Source organism: Protopterus annectens, chromosome 12.part0, assembly GCF_019279795.1.
Source record: "Protopterus annectens isolate FY-2018-M chromosome 12.part0, PAN1.0, whole genome shotgun sequence".
NCBI lineage: Eukaryota > Metazoa > Chordata > Ceratodontiformes > Protopteridae > Protopterus > Protopterus annectens.
The window spans coordinates 796,689,323-796,712,401 of record NC_056746.1 but is presented as its reverse complement, the minus strand read 5'-3'; the positions used below and the strand labels follow the sequence as shown (position 1 = coordinate 796,712,401).

General features: G+C 43.8%; 1 protein-coding gene across 4 annotated transcripts in view; it reads right to left on the bottom strand.

Moving 5' to 3' along the window:
• ARHGAP21 (Rho GTPase activating protein 21) overlaps positions 1–23,079 on the bottom strand; it is a 2,418,417-nt gene that overhangs the window by 493,200 nt on the left and 1,902,138 nt on the right. For all 4 annotated transcript variants that reach the window (XM_044089838.1, XM_044089836.1, XM_044089837.1 and 1 more), the window contains one exon: positions 15,580–15,873. In XM_044089838.1, coding sequence (XP_043945773.1) covers positions 15,580–15,873 — 294 coding nt within the window. The remainder of the gene's footprint in view (positions 1–15,579; positions 15,874–23,079) is intronic.

The window sequence follows — 23,079 nt, the reverse complement described above, 5'->3', positions numbered from 1 at the left end:
AGCAGAATGCATTAAATCCTGTAATTCTTTAACTTCAGCACAGTCAGGAATCAACATAATTTTCTGTTTAAATAATCCAATAATATGCTGCTGATATATGAAACTGGCAGTTTAAGGCCCTAATGGCCAAAGTAGCAGAAGTGTATACCTTCTTACCCCATCTGTCCAGGGTCTTGGAATCTCTATCAGAGGGGGTGGGGTTTTTGGCAGTAGTAGCCTTAATGCCTTTGGGTCCCTGTGAAATGGTCTCTGGATCTGCAGTAGGGTTCTTAAAGAGGAAATTGCGAGTGTCAGGTACTCTAATACCCGTCAGGTTTCCTGGGAGCCAGAGGTTAAGTGTCTGGGGTCAGGCTAGATTCCAAGAAGGCATCATCTACAATGTCCAGTACAGGAGGCATAGCTAAAGGCCTGTGTTGATGAAGGAGTAAGAATTCCCTAAGCCTCTTTTTGGAGTCAGAGTAATCCTGGCTTTCCCAGCGGAAATGCTCCCTAAGAGTATGCAAAGTTTCACCAAAAGAAAAATCTTCTGGATGGGGAAGCAGAGGGAATGGAGTCCTCTGCATCAGAATCCTCATAGGTAGAAAAGGGCAAATCCAGGTCATCAGAAGAAACAGAAATTTCAGAATCCTGTTCAGAAGAATCAGAAGGAAAATCAGTTTTAGGTCTCATAGAGGGAGAAGGATGTCTTCCCCTGATTAGAGTAATAAGGTCTTCAGCCATTCTTATCATTTGTTTTTTAGGCATATGGTCCTGACCATGCAGTCTGGGCATTGGTTTTCTAGGCGTGGATCGAGTTTTAGGCCTTGAAGAAGAAGATGGCGTCATATGTAAGTCAGTAGGCCTGAATACACACTCAAAAGCCGGTGCCTGGACAACGGCTCCGGACCCATCCATGGTAGAGACATTCGCAGGTTCCATAGTCGTAGAAGCATCTCGTAGCATATCGGACTCCGAATGGGTCTCAGTAGAGGCCTGAGAATCTGAAGTAGCGGGTATCAGGGGCTGCGAAAGTGCCTCACTGAGTACCAGCGAACTGGCGACTAGCTTAACGGAAGCATCGTCAGCAGCTTTGGACCTATGCGGTCTTGTCTTTATCTTTACGTTTTTTTCAGAATGTTGGTAGTCGATGGCTTACCAAAGCCATTTCTGGATAATTGAACCAAGTACCAAATAGTCTGATGCGAAAATGAACCGACGACGAATAGTTCGAGGATTGAATAAGGCACAAAACCGACAGCGAGGGATGTCGTGGTCTGGGCATAAGCAAGGAATGCAGTATGAATGAAAATCTTTATGAAGTATTTGATTTCCACAAGTAATACAATTGTTAACTTTAACTGACATCGGTTTAGAGCAAGAAAAAGGATCCCCAACGAGGTACTTCGCTTTTTTGAAAACTTCGGTTCTGAAACTCGAAAACGAAAATTTTAGGAGTCGGCCGACCAGCACTTGTGAACTGCTTCTGCTTCGGGCACCACACAGCAAGAAAGACTGATGTAATGGCGTTGGCTGCATGCTTTATACCCGACTACTTGACGTCATGGAAGATGAGACAGCAACTGACACAGGACCCAAAACTTTGATAATCAGGCTGACTGAGGGCTACCTGCAAGCAGATAACCCAAAAATAATGACTGCAACAGTGAAACACGAAGAACATCAATATCTTTTCCCCTTTTCAGAATAGGATTTTCTAGTACTAGGGCTCCTTGCCTCCAGAATGATATCTAGCACCTGCTTACTGAGGAATGCTATTGGAGAGCTCAAGGAATTAACCAGGCTGCAAGGTTCAGGGTGTGAAGCTGAGGGTGAAGAATCTGGCCCGGCTGCTGAGACAGCAGGGATGGGGGTCTGAGGCAGGTGCCATGGTTCCAGCAGTGTCATACTGCGCAACAGGGGGTACCAGTGCTAGTGTGGCCAGTCTGGTGCAATCAGTATTGTCCTTGGTTTGCCCTGTTTGATTTTTAGCAGAACCTTCGAGAGGAGAGACAGCGGGGGAAAGGCATAAACTGAGAGGCTTTCCCAGGTAAAGGACAGGGCATCCACTTTCCAAGCTTGACTGTGGGAAGTCCTTGTGCAGAATTTGTGCAATTGGTAGTTTTGAGGGGAGGCAAACAGGTCTATCTCTGGGGTCCCCCATTTGTTCCTGAAGAGGTTGAATATTTTTCGTTCCAGTTTCCATTCGTGTGGGTCCATGAGGTTTTTGCTTAGGTCGTCTGTCATTGAATTTAGCTTGCCTGGCAGGAATTGAGCTTGCAGGTGCACTTGATAGCTCAAGGCTGTGTTCCACAGAGCCATGGCTAGTCTGCAGAGAGGGTACAAGTGGGTTCCCCCCCTGCTTGTTTATGTACCACATAACTGTGGTATTGTCTCTTTAGCAATAATTGTCCTGGAAGAATGTGGTCTTTGAAGGCTGTCAGGGAATTCTGTACAGCTAACATTTCTTTTTGGTTGACATGCAGGTGCATCTGTCTTGGGTTCCACTTGCCCTCAATGCACTGCCCTGCCAAGTGAGCCCCCCATGCATAGTCTGATGCGTCTGTTGTTAGGGTTTGGGCGGCAGGGGGTAGAGTGAAAGGGAGCCCTTTGTTGTGGTAGCAGGCCTCTGCCCACCAAAGGAACTCTATCTTTATACAAGGAATGATAAGAATCATTGATTCAAGGTCCTGAGAATGTTGACACCATAGGCTTTTTACATACCATTGCAGTTTCCTCATATGCAGTCTTGCATATGGAATTAGTAGAATGCAAGAGGCCATGAACCCCAGGGCTTGCAGAATTTTTCTTGCAGATAGCTGGGTCTTTGTGGCCAGTAGTTTGAAGTAGGTTGTTAAATAAACTTGTTTCTCTGGAGTGAGTAAAGCCATCTGGGAAGTTGTATTCAAGCTTGCTCCCTGGAATAAAATTTGTTGGCAGTGTACTAGGTGAGATTTCTTTTCATTTATGGTGCACCTCAGTGAGTTTAGTAGTTTCTTTATGAATGCCAGATGTTTTAATAGCAATTCCTGGCTTTCTGCCTGAATCAGACAATCATCCAAGTATGGGTATAGCTGAACATTTCTCTGCCTGCAAAATGCAATGGCTGGAGCTAGACACCTTGTGAATACCCTGGGCGCAGTAGATAAGCCAAAGGGAAGTGCATAGAACTGAAACTGCATGGAGCCTGCCCTGAAGCGTAGGTATTTCCTGCAAGATTCCCTTATTAGAATGTGCAGGTAAGCTTCCTTTAAGTCTAAAGTTGCCAACCAGGCATCTTTGCCCATCACAGGAAGCAGACGTTGGTCTTAGCATCTTGAATTTTGGGATTACCAAAAAAGTGTTTAGAATAGAGAGGTCCAGGATAGGATGACAGGAGCTGTCTTTTCTAGGTACCAGGAAAAGTCTTGAATAAAAACCTTGCCCCTTTCTTCTGCTGGGACAGGTTGAATAGCCCTGATACTTAGAAGAGAGAGAACCTGCGGTTGAGCCTCTGCCCACTGATTTGGGGGTAGGTCTGGCCAACCGTCTGGGGTTGGTAGGGTGTGGAAGTGGAATCTGTACCTTTGGGAAACTATATTCAGAATCCATTTGTCCTGGGTAATGAGTTCCCAGTTTTTTTGCATACAGGGCGAGCTTTCCTCCTAAGGGAGCAGATAGTTGAGTAAGGCTTGGAAGGATTAAGGTTAAGTCATTGTGCCATTTTTCCGTATGGGGGTGTCTTACTATTCCCTGCTTTGGAAGTGGGAGCCACCCACTGCTTAGGCCTGTGCGTAGCCTGAGACTGTAACCTAGGTGGTCTGCTGTTCCTGGGTTTGGACTGAGAAGGCCTGGAAGAGGCTGGAAAGGACCAATTCTTTGAAGGCAAATGCCTACTAAATCTGGGAGGCTGTACTTGCAGGAAATCTTGAACAGTTTGCATACATTTAGCTTTTTCCTCCATCTTTTTGAGGAGCTTTGCTGCTGAACAGGCGATCTTGGTTTAAGGGAGCATCCAGTAATTTAGCTTTAACTTTAACATGATCTGGTAAGTTTTGTTCCTTAAGCCAAGCATGCCTTCTAAGTACAAACTCAGTGACAGCAGCCCTGCAAGATGCCTCTAAAGAATCAAAACCACATTGCAAAGTATGTTTACCAACTTGTTCTGCAAAATGCATTAAATCCTGTAATTCTTTGTGTTCAGCACAGTCAGGAATCAACTTCATTTTCTGTTTAAGCAGTCCGATAATATGCTGCTGGTACTTTAACATATGAAACTGGCAATTTAAAGCCCTAATGACCAAAGTAGCAGAAGTATAAACCTTCTTAGCTCATTTGCCCAAGGCTCTAGAATCTCTATCAGAGAGGGTAGGGTTTTTGGCAGCAGTAGCCTTAATGCCCTTTTGTCCTTGGGAAATGGTCTCTGGATCTGCGGTAGGATTCTTGAAGAGGAACTTGTGAGAGTCAGGTACTGTGTAATACCTGTCTATTTTTCTAGGAGCTGGAGGTAAAGTTTCTGAGGAAATGCTAGATTCCAAGAAGGCATCATCTACAATGTCCAGAACAGGAGGGATAGCTAAAGGCCTATGTTCAGGGAGGAGTAAGAATTCTCTAAGCCTCTTTTTGGAGTCAGAGTAATCCTGGCTTTCCCAGTGGAAATGCTCCCTAAGAGTGTGCAAGGTTTCACCAAAAGAGAAATCTTCTGGAGTGGAAGCAGAGGGAATGGAGTCCTCTGCATCAGAATCCTCATAGGTAGATAGGGAGAAATCTTGGTAATCAGAAGAAACAGAAATATCAGATTGCTGATCAGAAGAATCAGAAGGAAAATCAGTTCTAGGTCTCAGAGGGAGAAGGCTGGCTTCCCCTAATTAAGGTAATAAGGTCTTCAGCCATTCTAAGCATTTGTTTTTTAGGCATATGGGCCTGAGTATGCAGTTTGGATGTCGGTTTTCTAGGCGTGGGTCGAGTTTTAGGCCTGGATGAAGAAAGTACAGTTTTGTACCTACCATAAATGTAGATGTTCGAAGATCCACATTGCTGCAGTCCTAACACTTGGGTAGTCCGCTGTCCCAGTCGGCCCGAATACCAAAGTATAAGGCTGACGTCGGTCAAGGCGCATTTGTCTGACATCAGGACGTCAGGGTACAAATGCGCATGACCGACGTCATATCCTCAGTCTTTTCTTGCCCCAGATGTCAGAAGACCCTAAAAAGATAAGGCCAAAACCAAAAAACACCAAACACTCCTGTACCTAATATATGTACAATATATACAAATTTACAAAAATAGAACTCCACCCACACAACCACCCCTAAACACAGAGGGAAGGAGGGAGGGTAAATTGACTGCAGCAATGTGGATCTTGAACATCTACATTTATGGTAGGTACAAAACTGTACTATGTTCTTCATCTCACATTGCTGCAGTCCTAACACTTGGGTAGAATCCCAAAGCAGAGGTAAGGGAGGATGGCTAAACTATAATGAAGCAGGAGCTGCCAAAATGCCCTGCAACACAGCAGTGGCAAAACCAGCCCTGGATTTAGAATAGAGAGGAAGGTGGTAATGCTTGGAGAAAGTATGCACTGAACTCCAAGTAGCTGCCTCCAAAATATCCTTAGTTGCCACCCCTTAGAAATGCTGTTGAAGTGGCAGTAGCCCTAGTGGAATGAGGCCTAATCCCAGCTGGAATCTCCTTGCCATGATGGGAATAACAGAATGCAATGCAAAACCCAATCCACTTAGATATAGTTTGTTTTGACACAGGCTTGCCCTGAGAACTCAAAGCAAAAGAAACAAACAACTGCTGAGACTGCCTAAAATCCCTAGTCCTGCTTAAATAATAACGCAACTGCCTGTGTACATCTAAAGTGTGCAAAATCTTTTCCCCCCTATTTTGGGGATCTGCATAAAAAGTAGGCAAATGAATAGTTTGGTTTAAAGCCACACTAGAAACCACCTTAGGCATAAAGGAAGGATTAGTACGTAATGATACCCTATCCTTATGAAAAATCAAAAAAGGCTCAACCGCCATAAGGGCCTGCAATTCAGAAACCCTTCTTGCAGAAGTAATGGCCAACAAAAAAGCAGTCTTCCATGACAAGTATTTCAATTCAGCAGTAGCCGAGGCTCAAAAGGTTGTAGAGTAAGTTTCTCCAACACAAAATTGAGGTCCCAAGCAGGAGTAGGAGCTCTATGGGGGTCTTATATTCTTTGCCCCTCTAAGAAATTGCTTGAACAAAGGATGAGAAAACAATGGTGGGTCACAATCATAGTGAGCTGAAATTGCTGCAGCATGAATCTTAATGGAAGAGAAAGACAAACCTTTGTCCAATAACTCAGTAAGATATTGAAGAGCCACACTCAAATTAGGCTCAGAAACATCCAAATCCTTTGCTGCACTCCAAAATAAAAATCTCTTCCATTTTTCTGCATACACTTTACGTGTACTAGGTCTTCTGGCTTCCATAATCACATTCAAAACTTGTTGAGGAAGTTGAGACCTGCTGTGGTTCAAAACAGAATATGCCAGGCTGTTAGATGAAGAGAGTGAAGCTTGACATTGAGTAGATGACCGTCCCTCTGAGACAAAAGGTGTGGAATTAAAGGTAAAGGCCATGGAGGCTTCCTTACCAGATTCCTCAGTAATGGGTACCAGTGTTGCCGAGGCCAATCTGGAGCTATCAAAATCATCCTTGGCTTGTCTTGTCTGACCTTTAGGAGTACCTTTGGGAGGAGAGGCAGAGGTGGAAAGGCATACACATGAAGATTTTCCCAACTGAACGAAAGAGCATCCACTTTCCAAGCTGTGTGATGAAACCTTTTCGTGCAAAACTTTGGCAGCTGGTGGTTTAGTGGAGAAGCGAACAGATCTATGTCTGGAGTTCCCCATGACACTGTCAATTTTGAAATACATGAAGATCCAGTTTCCACTCGTGGGGATCCATGATTTGCCTGCTTAACACATCTGCTAAGGAGTTCTGTGCTCCTGGCAGAAACCTTGCCTGAAGATTTAGCTGCAAGCTGAGCGCAGTCTCCCACAAAATCATTGCTTGCCTGCATAGAGGATAAGAATGTGTTCCCCTTGCTTGTTGATGTACCACATGACAGTTGTGTTGTCTGTTAGAATCAACACCTGCCCTGGAAGAAGTAACTCCTTGAAAGCCATTAATGCAAACTGGACTGCTAACATCTCCTTCATGTTGATATGTAGATGCTGTAGTCTGGCAGGCCACTTGTCTTGTATCCACTTTCCATTCAGATGAGCTCCCTGCGATGTCTGAGGCATCTGTCGTTAGAATCTGACTCGCCTCTGGCGGGTCACAGAGAGTCCCTTGTTTAGGTGACATTCCTGAGCCCACCACAAAAATTCCTTTTGAATGCAAGGTATTACTGGAATGACAGTGTCCAAATCCTGGCAGTGCTGTGTCCATACATTTTTTAGATACCATTGCAGCTTCCTCATATGCAGTTTGGCATTGGGAAGCACCAGAATACAAGATGCCATGAACCCTAAGGCTTGAAGGACTGTCCTTGCAGTCAGCCCGGACTGAAGAGATAGTTGATGGAAGTAAAGGGAAAGATTCTTTTGTTTGTCCGGGGTTAAAAGGCCATCTGGGCTGCTGTATTCAGTCTCACACCCAGAAAGCACATGTCTTGAGAGGGTACTAGACTGGACTTTATTTCGTTCACAGAATTCCCCAGGCATCTTAGCACTGCTATCACATATTCCAGATGCTGAAGAAGCTCGTCCTTTTCTTGAGCCAGAATCAGACAGTCGTCCAAGTAAGGATAGATTTGTATTCCTTTTAGCCTGAAGAAAGCTACAACTGGAGCCAGAACTTTTGTGAATACTCTGGGCAGTAGATAAGCCAAAGGGCAATGCAGAGAACTGATAATGGGAATTTCCAGCTCGAAACGCAAATACTTCCTGCAACTGAGTCTGATAGGCACATGAAGGTAAGCCTCCTTGAGATCTAAAGTTACCATCCGGTGATCTTTGCCCAGCAGAGGTAAAAGCTGTTGTAACGTCAACATTTTGAACTTGGGAATGTCCAGATAAGTGTTGAGGATAGACAAATCCAAAATTGGTCTCCACGTGTTCCCCTTTTTTGGTACTAGGAACAGGCTTGAATAAAATCCTAGGCCCCTTTCTGGCACAGGAACCGGCTGAATGGCCCCTATCTGGAGTAACAGAGAAATTTGCTTGTGAGCCTCTTTTCTTTGTATAGGAGGAATGTCTGGCATGCCTTTGAAAGGAGGCAAGGTATGGAAATAAAACCTGTAACCGTGGTGAACGATATCCAATACCCATCTGTCCTGGGTAATAACACTCCAATTTTCTTTGAAAAGTGCCAGCCTTCCTCCCAAAGGTGCTGCCAGACGAGAAGGCTCTGGCAGCTGAAAAGGCAGGTCATTGGGTCTGCTTACGAAAGGACTGACCCCTGCCCTCACCAGAAGACTGGGCAGGTGAACTCCTGTTCTAGGCCTAAAAGAACCTTGAGCTCTGCCCCTACCACGTCTAGATCTACCCCTAGACTGAGAATCATAAGAAGGATATGTCCACCCCTTAGTAGGCCAATTTCTACTAAACTTTGGAGGCTGAACCTGCAAAAAATCTTTAACAGTCTGCATAGACTTAGCCTTGTCCTCCATTTTCTTTAAAACTGCTTCCACAGGCACCAAATAACACATCAGATTGTAAAGGAGCATCTAAAATCCTTGTCTTTACATGTTCAGCTAAATTCTGATCCCTCAGCCAGGCGTGCCTGCGAAGAACAGAACCAGTGGCTGCCACCCTCGAAGAGGCCTGTACAGCATCAAAACCACATTGCAAGGAATGCTTACCCACCTGTTCAGAAACATGAACTAAATCCTGCAACTCTTTACACTCAATACCTTCCGCCAGAGCATCTACCTTAGACTTCAATTGTGAAAGGAGATAATTTTGGTATTTCAACATGTGAAACTGGCAATTCAAAGCCCTCATGGCTAAAGTGGAAGAAGTATACACCTTCTTTCCCCATCTATCCAAAGCCCTTGCCTCTTTATCAGAAGGAACAGGATTTTTAACAACAGAAGCCTTAACACCTTTAGGGCCCTGAGAAACAGTTTCTGGGTCTGCCCTGGGACTCTTAAAAGATACTTATGAGCTTCAGGCACCCTATAATACCTATCCGGTTTAACTGGGGCAGGAGGCAAAGAATCAGGGTTCAGGGAAGCCTCTGCAAAAACATCCTCTACCACATCCAGAACAGGAGGTATAGCCAAAGGCCTATGCTGGGGTAGAAACAAAATTCCCTAAGCCTTTTCCTGGAATCAGAGAAATCTTGACCTTCCCATTTAAAATGCTCCCTCATGGAATGAAGAGTCTCTGAAAAGAAAAATCCTCAGGAGGAGAAGCAAGGAGTAGAGTCATCTACATCAGAATCAGAATAAGGAGGATACTCCTGCAAGTCTTCAGCCAAGACTCAGAAGCCTCGAACACTGCGCAAAACTCTCAAGCTCAGGTTCCACCCTAGGCCTCTTATCAGGGGGGGGCATAGAACCTCTAATCATAGTAATCAAATCTTCTGCCATTTTAAGCATACGTTTCTTAGGCAGAGACCCTGAAGAACTAAGGGAGACCCCACTGAAGTTAACCCTGGCCTGCCTCTAGAAGAAGCCTTGGAAACAGAAGGGGAGGGCCTAACCACCTTAGGAAGGGAGGGGAGAACTGCTACCTGAGAAGCCCCTTCAGCCTGGCCTACCTCCTGAGAGGACACATCTTGTAACAGTAAAGTCTCTCCCTGAGAATCCAAAGGAACTTCTGGTAGAACCACCGGCTCCACCGAGCCCTCTAAAGAACCGACGTCCGGGACAGACGGTTCTTCCACCCTAGGCTTCGCTGCTTTGTCCTTGCGCTTTTTAGGCGAAGCGGCGCGGAGCATCCGGCGGCATGTTGTAATTACAACGCTTCCCAAAACTAACCTGGCACAATCTAATCTTCTCTTAATAGTGCGTTTGTTAAATCTAGCACAAGAGCGACAGCCAACAACGTCGTGCTCAGGCCCTAAGCAAGGTATACACAATGTATGGTAATCTCTATGAGGTATCTGTTTCCCACAAGAAATACAGTTATTCACTTTTTCTGACATCCGGTTAAATACTGAGGCAAGAAAAAAAAATATTCCCCAACGGGGTACTTAGCCAACTTTGATTCGGTCTGAAACTCCGACTTCAGAAAATTTCAGAACGCCAACCTGCACTCGCAATACTGCTTCTGCATCGGACCATGCGGCAAAAAAGACTGAGGATATGACGTCGGTCATGCGCATTTGTACCCTGACGTCCTGATGTCAGACAAATGCGCCTTGACCGACGTCAGCCTTATACTTTGGTATTCGGGCCGACTGGGACAGCGGACTACCCAAGTGTTAGGACTGCAGCAATGTGAGATGAAGAACATGATGGCGTTGGTTTAAATTGCAAGTCTGTAGGCCTGAATACACCCTCAGAAGCTGGGTGGCTCCAGACCCATCCAAGGTAGAAACATCCACAGGTTCCACAGTCGAAGAAGCATCTCGTGGCATACCAGACTCCGAATGGGTCTCAGTAGAGGCCTGTGAATCTGAAGTAGCGGGTATCAGGGGCTGCGAAAGCACCTCAATGAGTACCGGCGGACTGGCAACTAGCTTAACGGAAGCGTTGTCGGCAGTTTTGCACCTATGCAGTCTGTCTCTGAATTTATTCTTATGTTTTTTTTCGGAATATCGCTAGTCAGATGGCTTACAAAAGCCATTTCTGGATAGTTAAACAGAGTACCAAAATAATTTGCTGCAAATATAGACCGACGATAAATAGTTTGGGGGTTGAACAAGGCACAAAACCGACAGCAAGGGATGTTGTGGTCTTGGCCTAAGCAAGAAATGCAGTACAAATGAAAACCTTTATGAGGTATTTGCTTTCCACAGGTAATACAATTGTTAACTTTTACTGACATCAGTTAGGAGCAAGAGAAAGGATCCCCAATGGGGTACTTAGCTTTTTTGAAGACTTCGGTTCTGAAACTCGAAAATGAAAAATTTAGAAATCGGCCGACCAGCACTTGCGTACTGCTTCTGCTTTGGGCACTGCGCTGCAAGAAAGACTGATGTAATGGCGTCGGCTGCATATTTTATACCCCTGATGACCTGACGTCATGGAAGAAGAGACAGCATCTGACACAGGAATCCAAGACTCTGGTATTTAGGCCGGCTGAGGGCTACCCGAAGGTAGATAACCCGGCTGAGGGCCACCTGCAGGCAGATAACCCAAATGTGATGACTGCAACAGTGAAACACGAAGAACATCAGCAGCCAAATAAGACCCAAGTTTTTTGGTCTTTTACTTGGCAGGCAGTTGACATTAAGAACAGGAAGACTCACCATAGCACGTTGAACCAACAATTTTAGACACTGGTTCTCTAGGTAATTTGACAAAGAGGAGAGATGACTATGTAGGGTACTGGGGAGAAATGTTTGGAAGACAGAACACTGAGTATGGTTGTGAGAAGCACCCAAACAGAAGAGACACTGCTCATGATGATTTTTATGGGGATTCTGCCTCCCAAACTGACACTGTCTCTTTTTGGATGACATGTAAACACACCAAAATAAAAACAGAAACAGATAAGAAGAAATCCCAACAAAGCATGTATCTGAAATACAGCTCGGTAACCAGCACAGGAGGAAGAACATTTAGATAGACGATCAATGATGGTGTTCAGACTAGCAGCAAGGTAGTTCTGAGGTATGTACATCACCTTTATGCCCTAAGCCTTGAGCATGGAGCATACGTGTGAAGTACAACATCTACAGTTCCAAAGGCTTTAGTATATTGGCCAGACGTTGAGCTATCCTTGGCAGAGATCCCTTGCATAAGAAATACTACAACAGTGATATGGAAGGCATCTACTTTAGTCAAACCGCTACTTACACAACAAAACCTTACTAAAACTTCCCATTTCTGCCCCAGCTCCATCCTTCCAACCTTAGGGAAAGTCCTTAAGAATGCAGTTGCTAATTGTCGTCTCCTCTACAACTTTAGCAAAGTTTCTTCCCAAAACATATTTTTTTAGGCCGGACGGCCTTTGTCTGACAACATCCTGCTTAAAACGGACAAAGGTCAGTTCATAGGTACCATTTTCATAGAACTAACCTAGGCATTTGATGTTGTAAACCATGCCATTCTCCTCCACCACACGTCTGACCTCGGAGTAAGCAGCACAGCAACAACCTGGTTTCAGAACACCTTAGTAATAGAACTTCTAGAGTCAAAAATGGCTCTCCTCTCTTCAGAGAAACCCCACTTACAAAATATATATCCAAAGACTCAATTCTAGCTACATTACTCTTTTCCATCTTGATAAAAAAAATTACCTTTTAAACTCCTCAGTCTCGCACTCCTCATGCATGCAAATGACATGGTGAAATAGGTCTAACCACTCACTCTGAGCTCTAATACAAGTATCAACATGACCTATTATATCTTTCCACCTGACTTTTCGCCAGGAAACTTCGCCTGAATACCAAGAAAGAAAAATCTAAAATTTCAGTATGTGCAAAATAGTAAATCTTCTGTGCTCACTAAGCACTGTGGACCTCAACAATAACCAAACTGGAAAAAAACATTCAAATACACAGACATTTGGCTTGACCAGACATTAAACTTCAGACTACATACTGATAAAACACAGACAAAAATCAGCTACTTTTTTGGGAAAAATAAAAAAACTTATTACCTTTTCCAACCAGCAAAAGTAGCAATATGGAAGGGAATTTTACTGGCACAGTTAGAATATGGACTCCCATTGACAGCTGCAGCATCTACCAAAATATGTAGCCACCCCCATCAATTTCCAACAAAATGCATCACTTTATTACTACCTCACAGAGAAAAGAGCACCACTGTCATACAATAACAAATGCCTAATGGCTCCCAGTGAAACAGAGACAACTTCTTACTGCGATCCTTCCTATTCAAGCTACTGCATCACAATATCTTCATTCCCCATTGCCCTGAAATTCACTCCCACTCTACAACCTTCGAGTTCAGTCACAGTAAGCTTCTACTCTGCAGGCCCCAAGAACTAGACTACAATGGACAAACCAGAGCTTTTCCATTCTAGCAACCAAATTCTGGCAATCACTGCCCAACACCATCAAGGATCATTGACTACACTGACTATAGACCCCCAGCTTAAATCATATCTAACCAAAGTCAATGCAAATGTTTTTCTTCCAACCACTACACTAATAACCTTTTCCTCTGCTTCTCCAACAGCAATTTCATCATCATTTATTGCAAGATACTAAAACAAACTATGGTGACAAGCAATACTTAAACATGTTCTATCTTGCTACATATTACCTGTAGTGTATCCATTTTTGGTTCAAAAATTATTTGTTCAGAACTTGCGTGCTATCTTCTTGCCTAATCTATTTTCACTCCTGCTTTATTATGTTTGCATTGTTTCTTACACTATGTTACAGATTTAATTTGTTTGAATAATGTTTTTGTTTAATTCTTCAGGGCCGGGCCCTAAACCTTATCTGTAACCAAGGCAGAACATGTTGGAGGGACAGGTATGCACCTCAGAGACTAACCAGTCTCTGGAACATCCATGTGAAGCAGAATTCTTCCGAATTAATTTCAAGCACAACCTGGATCAGAGGATGAGGAATCAGAAATTAACGCCTGGTCCAGCACCTACGTCTCTATTAAACAGAGACAACCTGTGAATGCCTGATCACCCAAGCCTACACATACTCCTTAAAATAACCCTAGGGTATTAAAACTTGTCAGATACATTTAGGAAGCATGGCTAGGCTTAAAAAGGTCCCCTGGAGTCATTAACCTAGTAATTACCGAAGAACCTAGTCAGACTTGCTCAGTGTCCCATACTGGCAGGAAGAAAAAGGTAAAATTACATAAACTGAGTGAATATTCTTAAAAGTGTAGGAGGAGGAGGAGGCCACTTTACCTCATGGAGTCTCATCATCTATCTGTAGAGAAAGGGGATTACTGACAGGTCAACCGAAACATTTCCCCTTGAAATTTAATGTTTCCATTCAAGGAAATATTTTCGGGTAGACAGCCTAAAGACTGACAGAAGAATTTTTTATATCAGAGTATAAGTAGAAGAAAAATTAATCTGCCTCGTACACAAGTCTTCCCCCTCGCTACAGTCTGCTGATGTAGTGTTTCTTTTCTTTTCCCTTCTCTTGAACCTTACAGGCATCCATCGGGGTTCATAGTTTTATCCACAGACTCATACTAACCTAATAAAGGTGCCAACACAAGTTCTTTCTGTTTCAAAGTGTTTTTTTCTGAAATATTTAATTACAAATATTTTATAATTAAAGTAAGCTGTGGTGAGACATGGACAGATTTGGAAGGAGGTAGACTAGGCTTGCGAAAACAGTTCAGAAGTGACTCCTCCAATGAAACACTTGAACTGATACATGTCTACAGGGGAGATGAATGTAGGTAGAGACAAAGCTGTTCTAAGAGTCTTTTCTTTTGGCAGCATACAGATTGGTGACAATTTTGGCATTTAAAAAATAACTTTGTAGTCCTGTTTTGGGGAGTTGCTTGAATTTTAAGCATTCCTTTCAGAATTTGAAACAGAATAAGTGTTCACATTTTGTTAGGTAACTTGCAACTTTGTTTTAAAGACTCCCTATAATAGTTCTTTTCCTCCTGTTTGCTACCAAACCCCAATATCCCACTCCTCAAACAACTGTGAGGTTAACAAAAGAAAGAAAGAGCTCAATTTTTGTTTAAGATAAAAATGGGCTACAGTCTATCACAACAACGTCTTGAAAATCTAGAAGCAAATGGTAAACAACAATAAAGCACTGCACAGATGAAAATAATCCAATGTTAAAGTAGAATGTAAAGCACTTAAAACAGAGAGAAAAAAAATGGTGGCAAAAACCTCCCAGCAGTGCTGACTTTATACCACAGTCTCGTATACCAAACTAGAGTTCAAAGGAATGCTGCCATGAGAACACTGTTGGTCTTTAAGATGACTGAAGCACAGCTAGTTGACTATTATCCTCACCAAATATCTTCGACTCATTTTATGCAAAGAAAAAGAAAAAAAAGTCTACCATCGTACCAGCCTAGCAAAGATTCCAAAACAATTTCTGAAACATGGAACAAAGGACGAAAAACAAATACAGATGCAAAGGTGGGAGAAGAAATAGACTACACAGCAAATGATGAAAACATTTTAATTTGTCATAATGTTTATAAACATAAAAAAGCACACTGTGGACATACATACACACAAACATCTGACTGCCATACCTCCTGTTACAAGTTGGTAAAGATTCTTGTCTAAAATCTAAGATTCATGTTTCAGCATATACTTCTCCAGTAGCAGAGGTACACAGAACCTACACCCTACCTCACTCGTGTTTTAAGAAGATATTAGCCTTGATAAATAGCAGTCATTCAAGATCAAGCATTTCTTCACTTTAACATTATAAAGTGCCTCAGTTTAGCTGTAAGGACCTTAACATATGCAAAACAAAAAGCTGAATATCAAAGTGCAATGTGCATGTGTGGGAGCTCATATGTGAAAAGAATCTGTACTTGCCTCATCCAGGTTGCTATTTTCTTGTATAGCTCTGATCCATGCCAGCATATCATCTCTATCTTCAGCCTGAAAGAGATACTCGCAGTCTGAAGTTGTAAGCCGAAAAACATTTTTCCTTTTTGTTTCACTGTATGAGATGTCAATTAAGCAAGCCTTGATGCTAACTGGCAAGTCTTCCTCAGGCTGTGGGGATCCACGGGCTGCTTGATCTTTCCTGTCTTTATACAAATACAGTGAGTAACCGCGAAGCATCACATACATCTGTTTCCAAGGCCGAATGCTACCAACAACTCGCTGAAAGGCAGAAAATGGCAACAATAACTTTATGAGACAGAGACAACCTAAGATAAATAGCAGTGAGTAGGACAAAACAACAAAGTGAAGACTAAGACAGAACAATGCACCTATATAAGAAATTACCCAAGAGGCAAATCTTTGAGAAGAGTTTTTTCCAGCTGCAAGTACATGCACAGCTATCATATGACCATTATTACATTCAAAACAAAAATTTTCCAGTTCACTTTTTTTTTATCTGATACTTCCACAATGGCACTGTCTCTTCTGCGTCAGTCAAAAACCATTTCTTATTTGTTCTTGAAATGCTGTGTGTGTGTGTAAAATTACTTTCCATAGGTAGGTACCAGGCTATCGGCCCAAGGGGCTATGTAAGCCTAGACAACAAGGTTCTCTGGCTTACGCCACCAAAGAAAGTTATTTTCCTGTGCCACTGTCGAGCAGAGAGACAGAAGTGATCCCCAGGGTGTATTTCCTATTTCCCATCCACTCATCAAGATTTTTCTTGAAGAGTGCTAATGAAGAACTTTCCTTGACATAGATGGTAGCCTGTTCCAGAGTATGGGAAGTCTCTGGGACAGGAATCTATCCCTTCAGCATGTCCTGTTTATTGTGGTGACAAGGTTTAGGTCCCTAGAGTGTGTAGCTCAGAGGGATTGGGATTTCTTTATGTGTAGCATGTCCAACAGCTCTGGGTTTGACATAGCTTTATATGTTAGGCAGAGATCACCTCGGAGTAGGTGACATGCTACGGAGTAAAGCTTGAGTTTTTTGAGATGGTCAGTGAAGGACATTTGTTTGAGGCCAGTAGTCCTCTTTGTGAGGTACGTTTGTGGCCTTACCAGCTGCTACAGATGTCTTGTGAGGTACATTCCAAAAGGGGCGTTGTACTCTATAATGGGTCTAATGAGTGTCGAGTAGAGAGGAACAATGACCTTTTTTTTCCTGGATGAGAACCCTTTTATGATGCGGTGTGCCATGTAGAAGGACTTCCTGACTACTGTGGCGATGTGACTATCAAAGGAAAGACTACTGTCCACCTGGGTCCCAAGGTATCTTATCACACATTCAGTGTTGAGTACATTGCTGCCTATGTGGTAGTTCATGGGTACAGAGTTTTTACCAAAAGGGATGACACTGCATTTTTTGGCAATGAGCTTGAGGCCATGGCTCTGACACCAGGCATCTGTCTCAGCGAGGCCCTTCTGTAGGATGTCCACATCATTTGGGGACTCAACTATGGCTCCTAGTTTGCAGTCATCTGTGAACTTCGTTAGCCAGAGGCCTTCTGTGTTAGCCTGTACTTTAGAGAAGTAGATACCAAACAGGAGAGGTCCCAGGATGGAACCCTGTGGTACTCCACTTGTCAATGCTTTGAGAGCAGATTTGGAGTCTTCAACTTTTACAGTGTGGGTTCTGTCAAGTGAGCCAGTTGGCAGCCCATCTTGTGATCTAGGGATTTATACCTAGTTTAGCTATAATTTCAGAATGGGGAATGGTGTTGAAAGCCTTGGCACGGTCAAGATAGGCTGTGTGAACCACCTTACCCTCATCTACGGCTTCGGTGACTGCCTCAAAGAAGTCAGGTTCAGGAGGCATGATCTACCATTCACAAACCCGAACTGGGTGGGATCCAGAGTTTGGAGGTTACCAATGTCTTTGTTAATGAGTTCCATGATGATACTTTCCATGGCCTTGAAGACCAGGCTCATCAGGCTAATAGGTCAATAGTTCCCGGGATCAGTGGTGGCTCCCCCTTTGTGGAGTGGGATAACTGTTGCTGTGTGCCATTCAGTGGACACAAAGCTTGACGCGAGGCTATTATTGAACATGGTGCTTAAGTGGGGAGCAAGTTAGTTTTGAAGTTCGTGTAAAACGCAGCCTGGGATGTTGTCCGGTCCCGTGGATGCTGTGTTTTTGGCTTTAGAGTGTGCAGCTTTTACCTGCATAGTTATGATTACAGGGACTCTGCATTTTTCCTGTATAGATATGGGCCCTTTAGGGGGTGGGGTAAAGTTAGCACTTAACCTATCTGCCAGGATGTTGGCAATATCAGTTGGTTCTGTAATTTTCGTGCCGTTGTGCTGTAACTCAGCGCAGATCTGGGTGTTGCCATCGAGACTCTTGACATAGCTATAGAATGCTTTGTGGTTGTCCTTAGAATTAGTGGCGATTTTCATAGTTTCATAGTATAGTACTAGGCTATCTGCCCTGGGGCATTTATAAGCCTAGCCATAGTGATGTGGCTTTTGCCACCCCATGAAATGGTACAAAAATGTACAGAATAAATTTAGAATACTGTGCCTCTGTCTAGTAGTGACACAACGAAGGTCCCCTTGTATAATAGAAATAGTTTACTGTGCCACTGTCTAGCAGTGACACAGATGTGACCCCTGGGGTAAACTTATGATCTCCCATCCACTCATCAAGATTTCTCTTGAAAAGAGTCAGTGAGGGGCTCTGCCTAATATGAACTGGGATCCTGTTCCAAAGCATGGTAAGCCTCTGGGTTATGAATCTATCCCTCCAGCATGTCCTATTCATACTTGTGCCGAGGTTTAAGTCTTTAGCTCTCGTGGTCCTGATGGATTTGGATTTTTTGAGGTGGGGCATGTCCATCAGATCCTGACTGGACATGGCCTTGTACATCAGGCAGAGATCACCTCTGAGCAGGCGGTATGCTACTGAATAGAGCTGAAGTTTCTTTAGTCTGGCAGAATAAGACATATGTTGGAGACCCTTGATCCTCTTGGTGAGGTACTTTTGTGGTCTCTCCAGCTGTTGTAAATGCCGGGTGAGGTACATACCAAATGGGGCATTGTACTCAATCATGGGTCTGATGAGGGAGGAATATAGGGGTACAATGACATCCTTGGATCTGGATGTGAATCCTTCATGATGAGGTGTGCAAGGTAGAATGTTTTTCTAACCACTTTGGCAACGTGGGTGTCAAATGAGAGGTCGCTGTTGACTTGGGTCCCTAGGTCTCTGATTACTTTTTCCATACTCAGTGGGTTGCTGTCTATGTGATAATTTGTGGGTACTTTGTTTTCCCAAAGGGGATGACTATACATTTTTTGGCATTTAGTTTAAGGCCGTGACTCCAGCACCAGTTGTCCGTTTCTGTGAGGCCTTTTTGTAGGATGTGTGTGTCTGTTGGTGTATCGACTATGGCGCCTAGTTTGCAGTCATCTGCGAACTTTGTCAGCCACAGCCCTCCCATGTTTGCTTTAACATCTGAGAAATAAATGCCGAACAAGAGGGGTCCCAGAACAGATCCCTGTGGGACACCACTTGTGACTGGCTTTGAGTCTGACATTGCTCCAGCGGTTTTAACTTTATGGGTTCTGTCCTTTAGCCAGTTTGCAACCCATCTATTGACATAAGGGTTTACTTTTAAGCTGTTGAGCTCATCTATGATGCCTGAGTGGGGTACTGTGTCGAAGGCCTTAGCCAAGTCCAGGTATGCTGTATGGACTGCTTTGCCCTCATCAATGGCTCTAGTGACTGTTTCGAAAAAGTCAACCAGGTTTAAAAGGCAGGATCTGCACTTTACAAAGCCGAACTGGGTGGGGTCAAGTGTCTGTAGGTCCCCTATGTCTCTGTTTATGAGTTCCATAATGATTCTTTCCATAGCTTTGTAGACCACGCTGGTTAAGCTTATGGGGCGGTAGTTTCCAGGGTCTGTAGAGGCACCCCCCTTGTGGAGTGGGACCACTGTTGCTGTACACCAGTGTTCAGGTACATATCCCGAAGTAAGGCTAAGGTTAAATAGCATTTTTATGTGTGGGTTTAGCTCCTCTTGGAGTTCACGTAACACGCAACCCGGGATATCGTCAGGTCCCATTGATGCTGTGTTTTTTGCTTTGTTTAGGGCGGTTCTCACTTGGACATCTGAGATGACAGGGAGATTACATTCAGCTGGGATAAGTATTTCTTCTTTTGGGGGTGAAGGAGGGGAGAAATTTGCACTGAACCTGTCAGCCAGAATGTTGGCAATATCTGTGGGTTCAGTGTATTTTATGTTGTTGTGAACCAACTCTGAGCATATCTGAGGGTTTCCACCCAGGTTTCTAACATAGCTGAAGAAGGCTTTGTGGTTATCTTTAGTGTCCTTAGCGATTTTTCTCTCAAAGTTGGCCTTGGATGTTTTATGAGAGAACGTAGTTTTCTGCTAATGTTGATCAGAGATGTCTTCCCTTCATGGGATTTTGCTCTGACGTGCAGTAGCTTCCTTCTTTTGTTATACAATTTGTTTATGGCTGAGGTCCACCAGACAGGACGCTTACCTTTGGTGGAGAGGGACTTGGATTTGTTTGGGATTGCATGATCCATGCATTCTTGGAGATGTCCATAAAAAGCATTTGTGAAGGATTCAGCATTGTGGGATGTGGTATCCACTGGCACAGTGGGCTTAAAGGATACCATCTCAGTCTTAAGAAGAGTGAAGTCTGCTTTTGAGAAGTTTTTCACTGTGGTCTTTTGTGCTGGGGGTGGAGGTGGGATATGTATATCCAGGGTGATTAGTTTGTGGTCAGATCTCACTAGTGAGGGGTATACTTCCGGTGTGGAGCATTTTGTCCCCATGTTTGTGATGATCAGGTCTAGTATATTATCTCCCCTAGTGGGAGAAGTGATTAGTTGCTCCAGTGCATTTGAATTTATGAATTCCAGGAACCTTTGGGCTAGGGTAATAATAAGGCTAGAATAATGTACCCAATCTATGTTTGGGTAGTTGAAGTCTCCTAGTATGATGGTATTTTGTTTTACATTCAAATCCTCCAATGTCTTCAGGAAGGCTGAGTGGGGTTCTTGAGATTGGGAGGGTGGTCTGTAACATGCTACCAGTTGTATAGCAGTTTTGCCTATGGTTAGTTGCACCTATATGGTCTCTGATGCTTGATGTGTTGCTACTAACCTGGAGGTGTGGGTGTCCTTGATGAATATGGACACTCCCCCTCCCTTTGTGGTTCAGCCCGGGTTTTGGGGCCGAAAAGCATGATACGAGGTATAGCCTGGTAGCGCTGGGGTGCTCTCTGGAGCCTTGAACCAGGCTTCAGTTACTGCACAGACGTCGATGTTCTCCATGCTGAGGAGCGCATCAAGTGCCTGCATCTTGAGATTTAGACTTCTGGCGTTGAGCAGCATTACCCTTAGTTTTTTTCCATTTTTGTTTTCTAAGGAGGTGGGTTTGTCTTTTGAGCCTTGCCTAAAAAAGGCACTATGGGGGTGGCAAGAGCCTTAGCCAATATCCGGAAGCCCAGTGGTGACAGGTGTAAACCATCCCTTGCGAAGCAGCGTGGCTTGTCCAACATGTCATCCCAGCAGACAGATATTGGATCCCCTTAGAATGACACCAGTACTTGAGCCAATTGTTAAAGCTGATCATCTTGTCTTTGTATTGTGGTATCATTCTTGGTGAGGGCAGGATGCTACTCAGGGTCAGGGTCATACCAGCCTGGGCTACATAATCGGAGAGCTCCTCTATGTCACTTTTCATGTATTCCAGGGAGGTACGTCTCAGGTCATTCACACCAGCATGGACAAATTTGTACTTGTTTTGGAGTGACTTGAGTGCGTGTGTTATGTGGCGGATACTAGCTCCCGATAGACAGCTCACAGTCACCTTCTCCTTGTTCAGCCTGGTCAGCGGGACATCAGTGTGTCTGACTATAGAGTCACCTATTACTAGTGTATCAGGCAAGGTGTTTGGCCTTAAGGGCTGTGATTGGTTGACACACTGATTTATTGAAGTATGTGTTGCATGTGTTTTGTTTTGAGGTGGTGGATTTTTGGATATCTGCTTTGGGATCCTCTGTTGTTTTGGTAAGATTTTTATTAGGGCCTCCGAGTATGTCTTTGTGTTTTTATGTGTTTGGTTTACAGTTGTGGTAGGTATATGTGGGACTGGGATTGTTGTGTGTGTGGTTGCCATCTCCTCCTGTCTGGTCATGCCAGCCCTGAGTTGAGAGAGTTCAGCCTCCAGTTTGGCTATACAGTTGCATCTCTCACATGTATTTGTGTTTGTTGGGAGGAGGAGATGGTTGTCTGTGTACATGAGACAATTGTAGCATTGTCTCAAGATACCCAGATTGACCAGCTGAATTGGAGACGACGCCAGTAATCTACCACTCGACATGCTAGAACAGTATAAGGGAGTGCTGTACCTTTAAGGGAAGTGGATACTCACAGGGGTGGTAAGTAGATGTAGTGCTTTACTTTGTATGAGAGTGCTTACTTAGTAGAGAAGTATTGAGAACAAGTGCTAGGCTTATAATATAGTGAGTAGTCTGATTATACTAAGAGTAGAGCTTCCTTAAGGGAAAATTTGAAGAGCAGACTTGGCGGAGCCAGAAAAAGTTTAACCTTGTTTAACCGGTGCTGCGCTATGCGCACAACCGTGCAAAGCTGTGCAAACGCGGATTTTAAACAGTGAACTACAAAAGAGCTAGAAATGGTCCAAAACAACCAATTACTTCAGCTTCTTGTGCTGAGGTCACTTCCTACAGGGACAGGTAGGCTGCTCAAGGCTCCCCACTCCCACTGGTGAGCAAAGAAACTTCCTTCTATCCAAGTAAGGTAATGGACAACACAGGAACTACACCACAGCCCAGAATACAGCAATGCCTGTAAACTGGTCTAAACTAGTCGAGGAAGGCGGGAAAACAAGGATTATTTTTTTGTTTTTTTGGTAGAAACACAAAGAAAATGCAGAAGCAGTGATAAATTAGTCACACAGGCTAGCACACTTTAGTGGGCAGCCTCCACAGTTAAATTAAACAAACAAACAACAAACTTTCGATCAAATTAGACTAAAATGTAACTTTAAGTGCAGATTTTAAAATAATGCAGCAAACAGTTTAAAAAAAGTTCAAGCTAGTTCAGGGTAAGCTACAGAAGCTATTCCAAGTGAAAGAAAAAAGCAAAGATACTTAAATCCAGAAAGTAGTCGCTTTTCTGAGTTCCCTGCTGCTAGGACCACTCTGCAGACCCACGAGGAGCTTGTCTGAGCAGTATAGCCAGAAAAAAACACCCAGAGGCGGATTTTAAACAGTGAACTACAAAAGAGCTAGAAATGGTCCAAAACAACCAATTACTACAGCTTCTTGTGCTGAGGTCACTTCCTACAGGGACAGGTAGGCTGCTCAAGGCTCCCCACTCCTACTGGTGAGCAAAGAAACTTCCTTCTATCCAAGTAAGGTAATG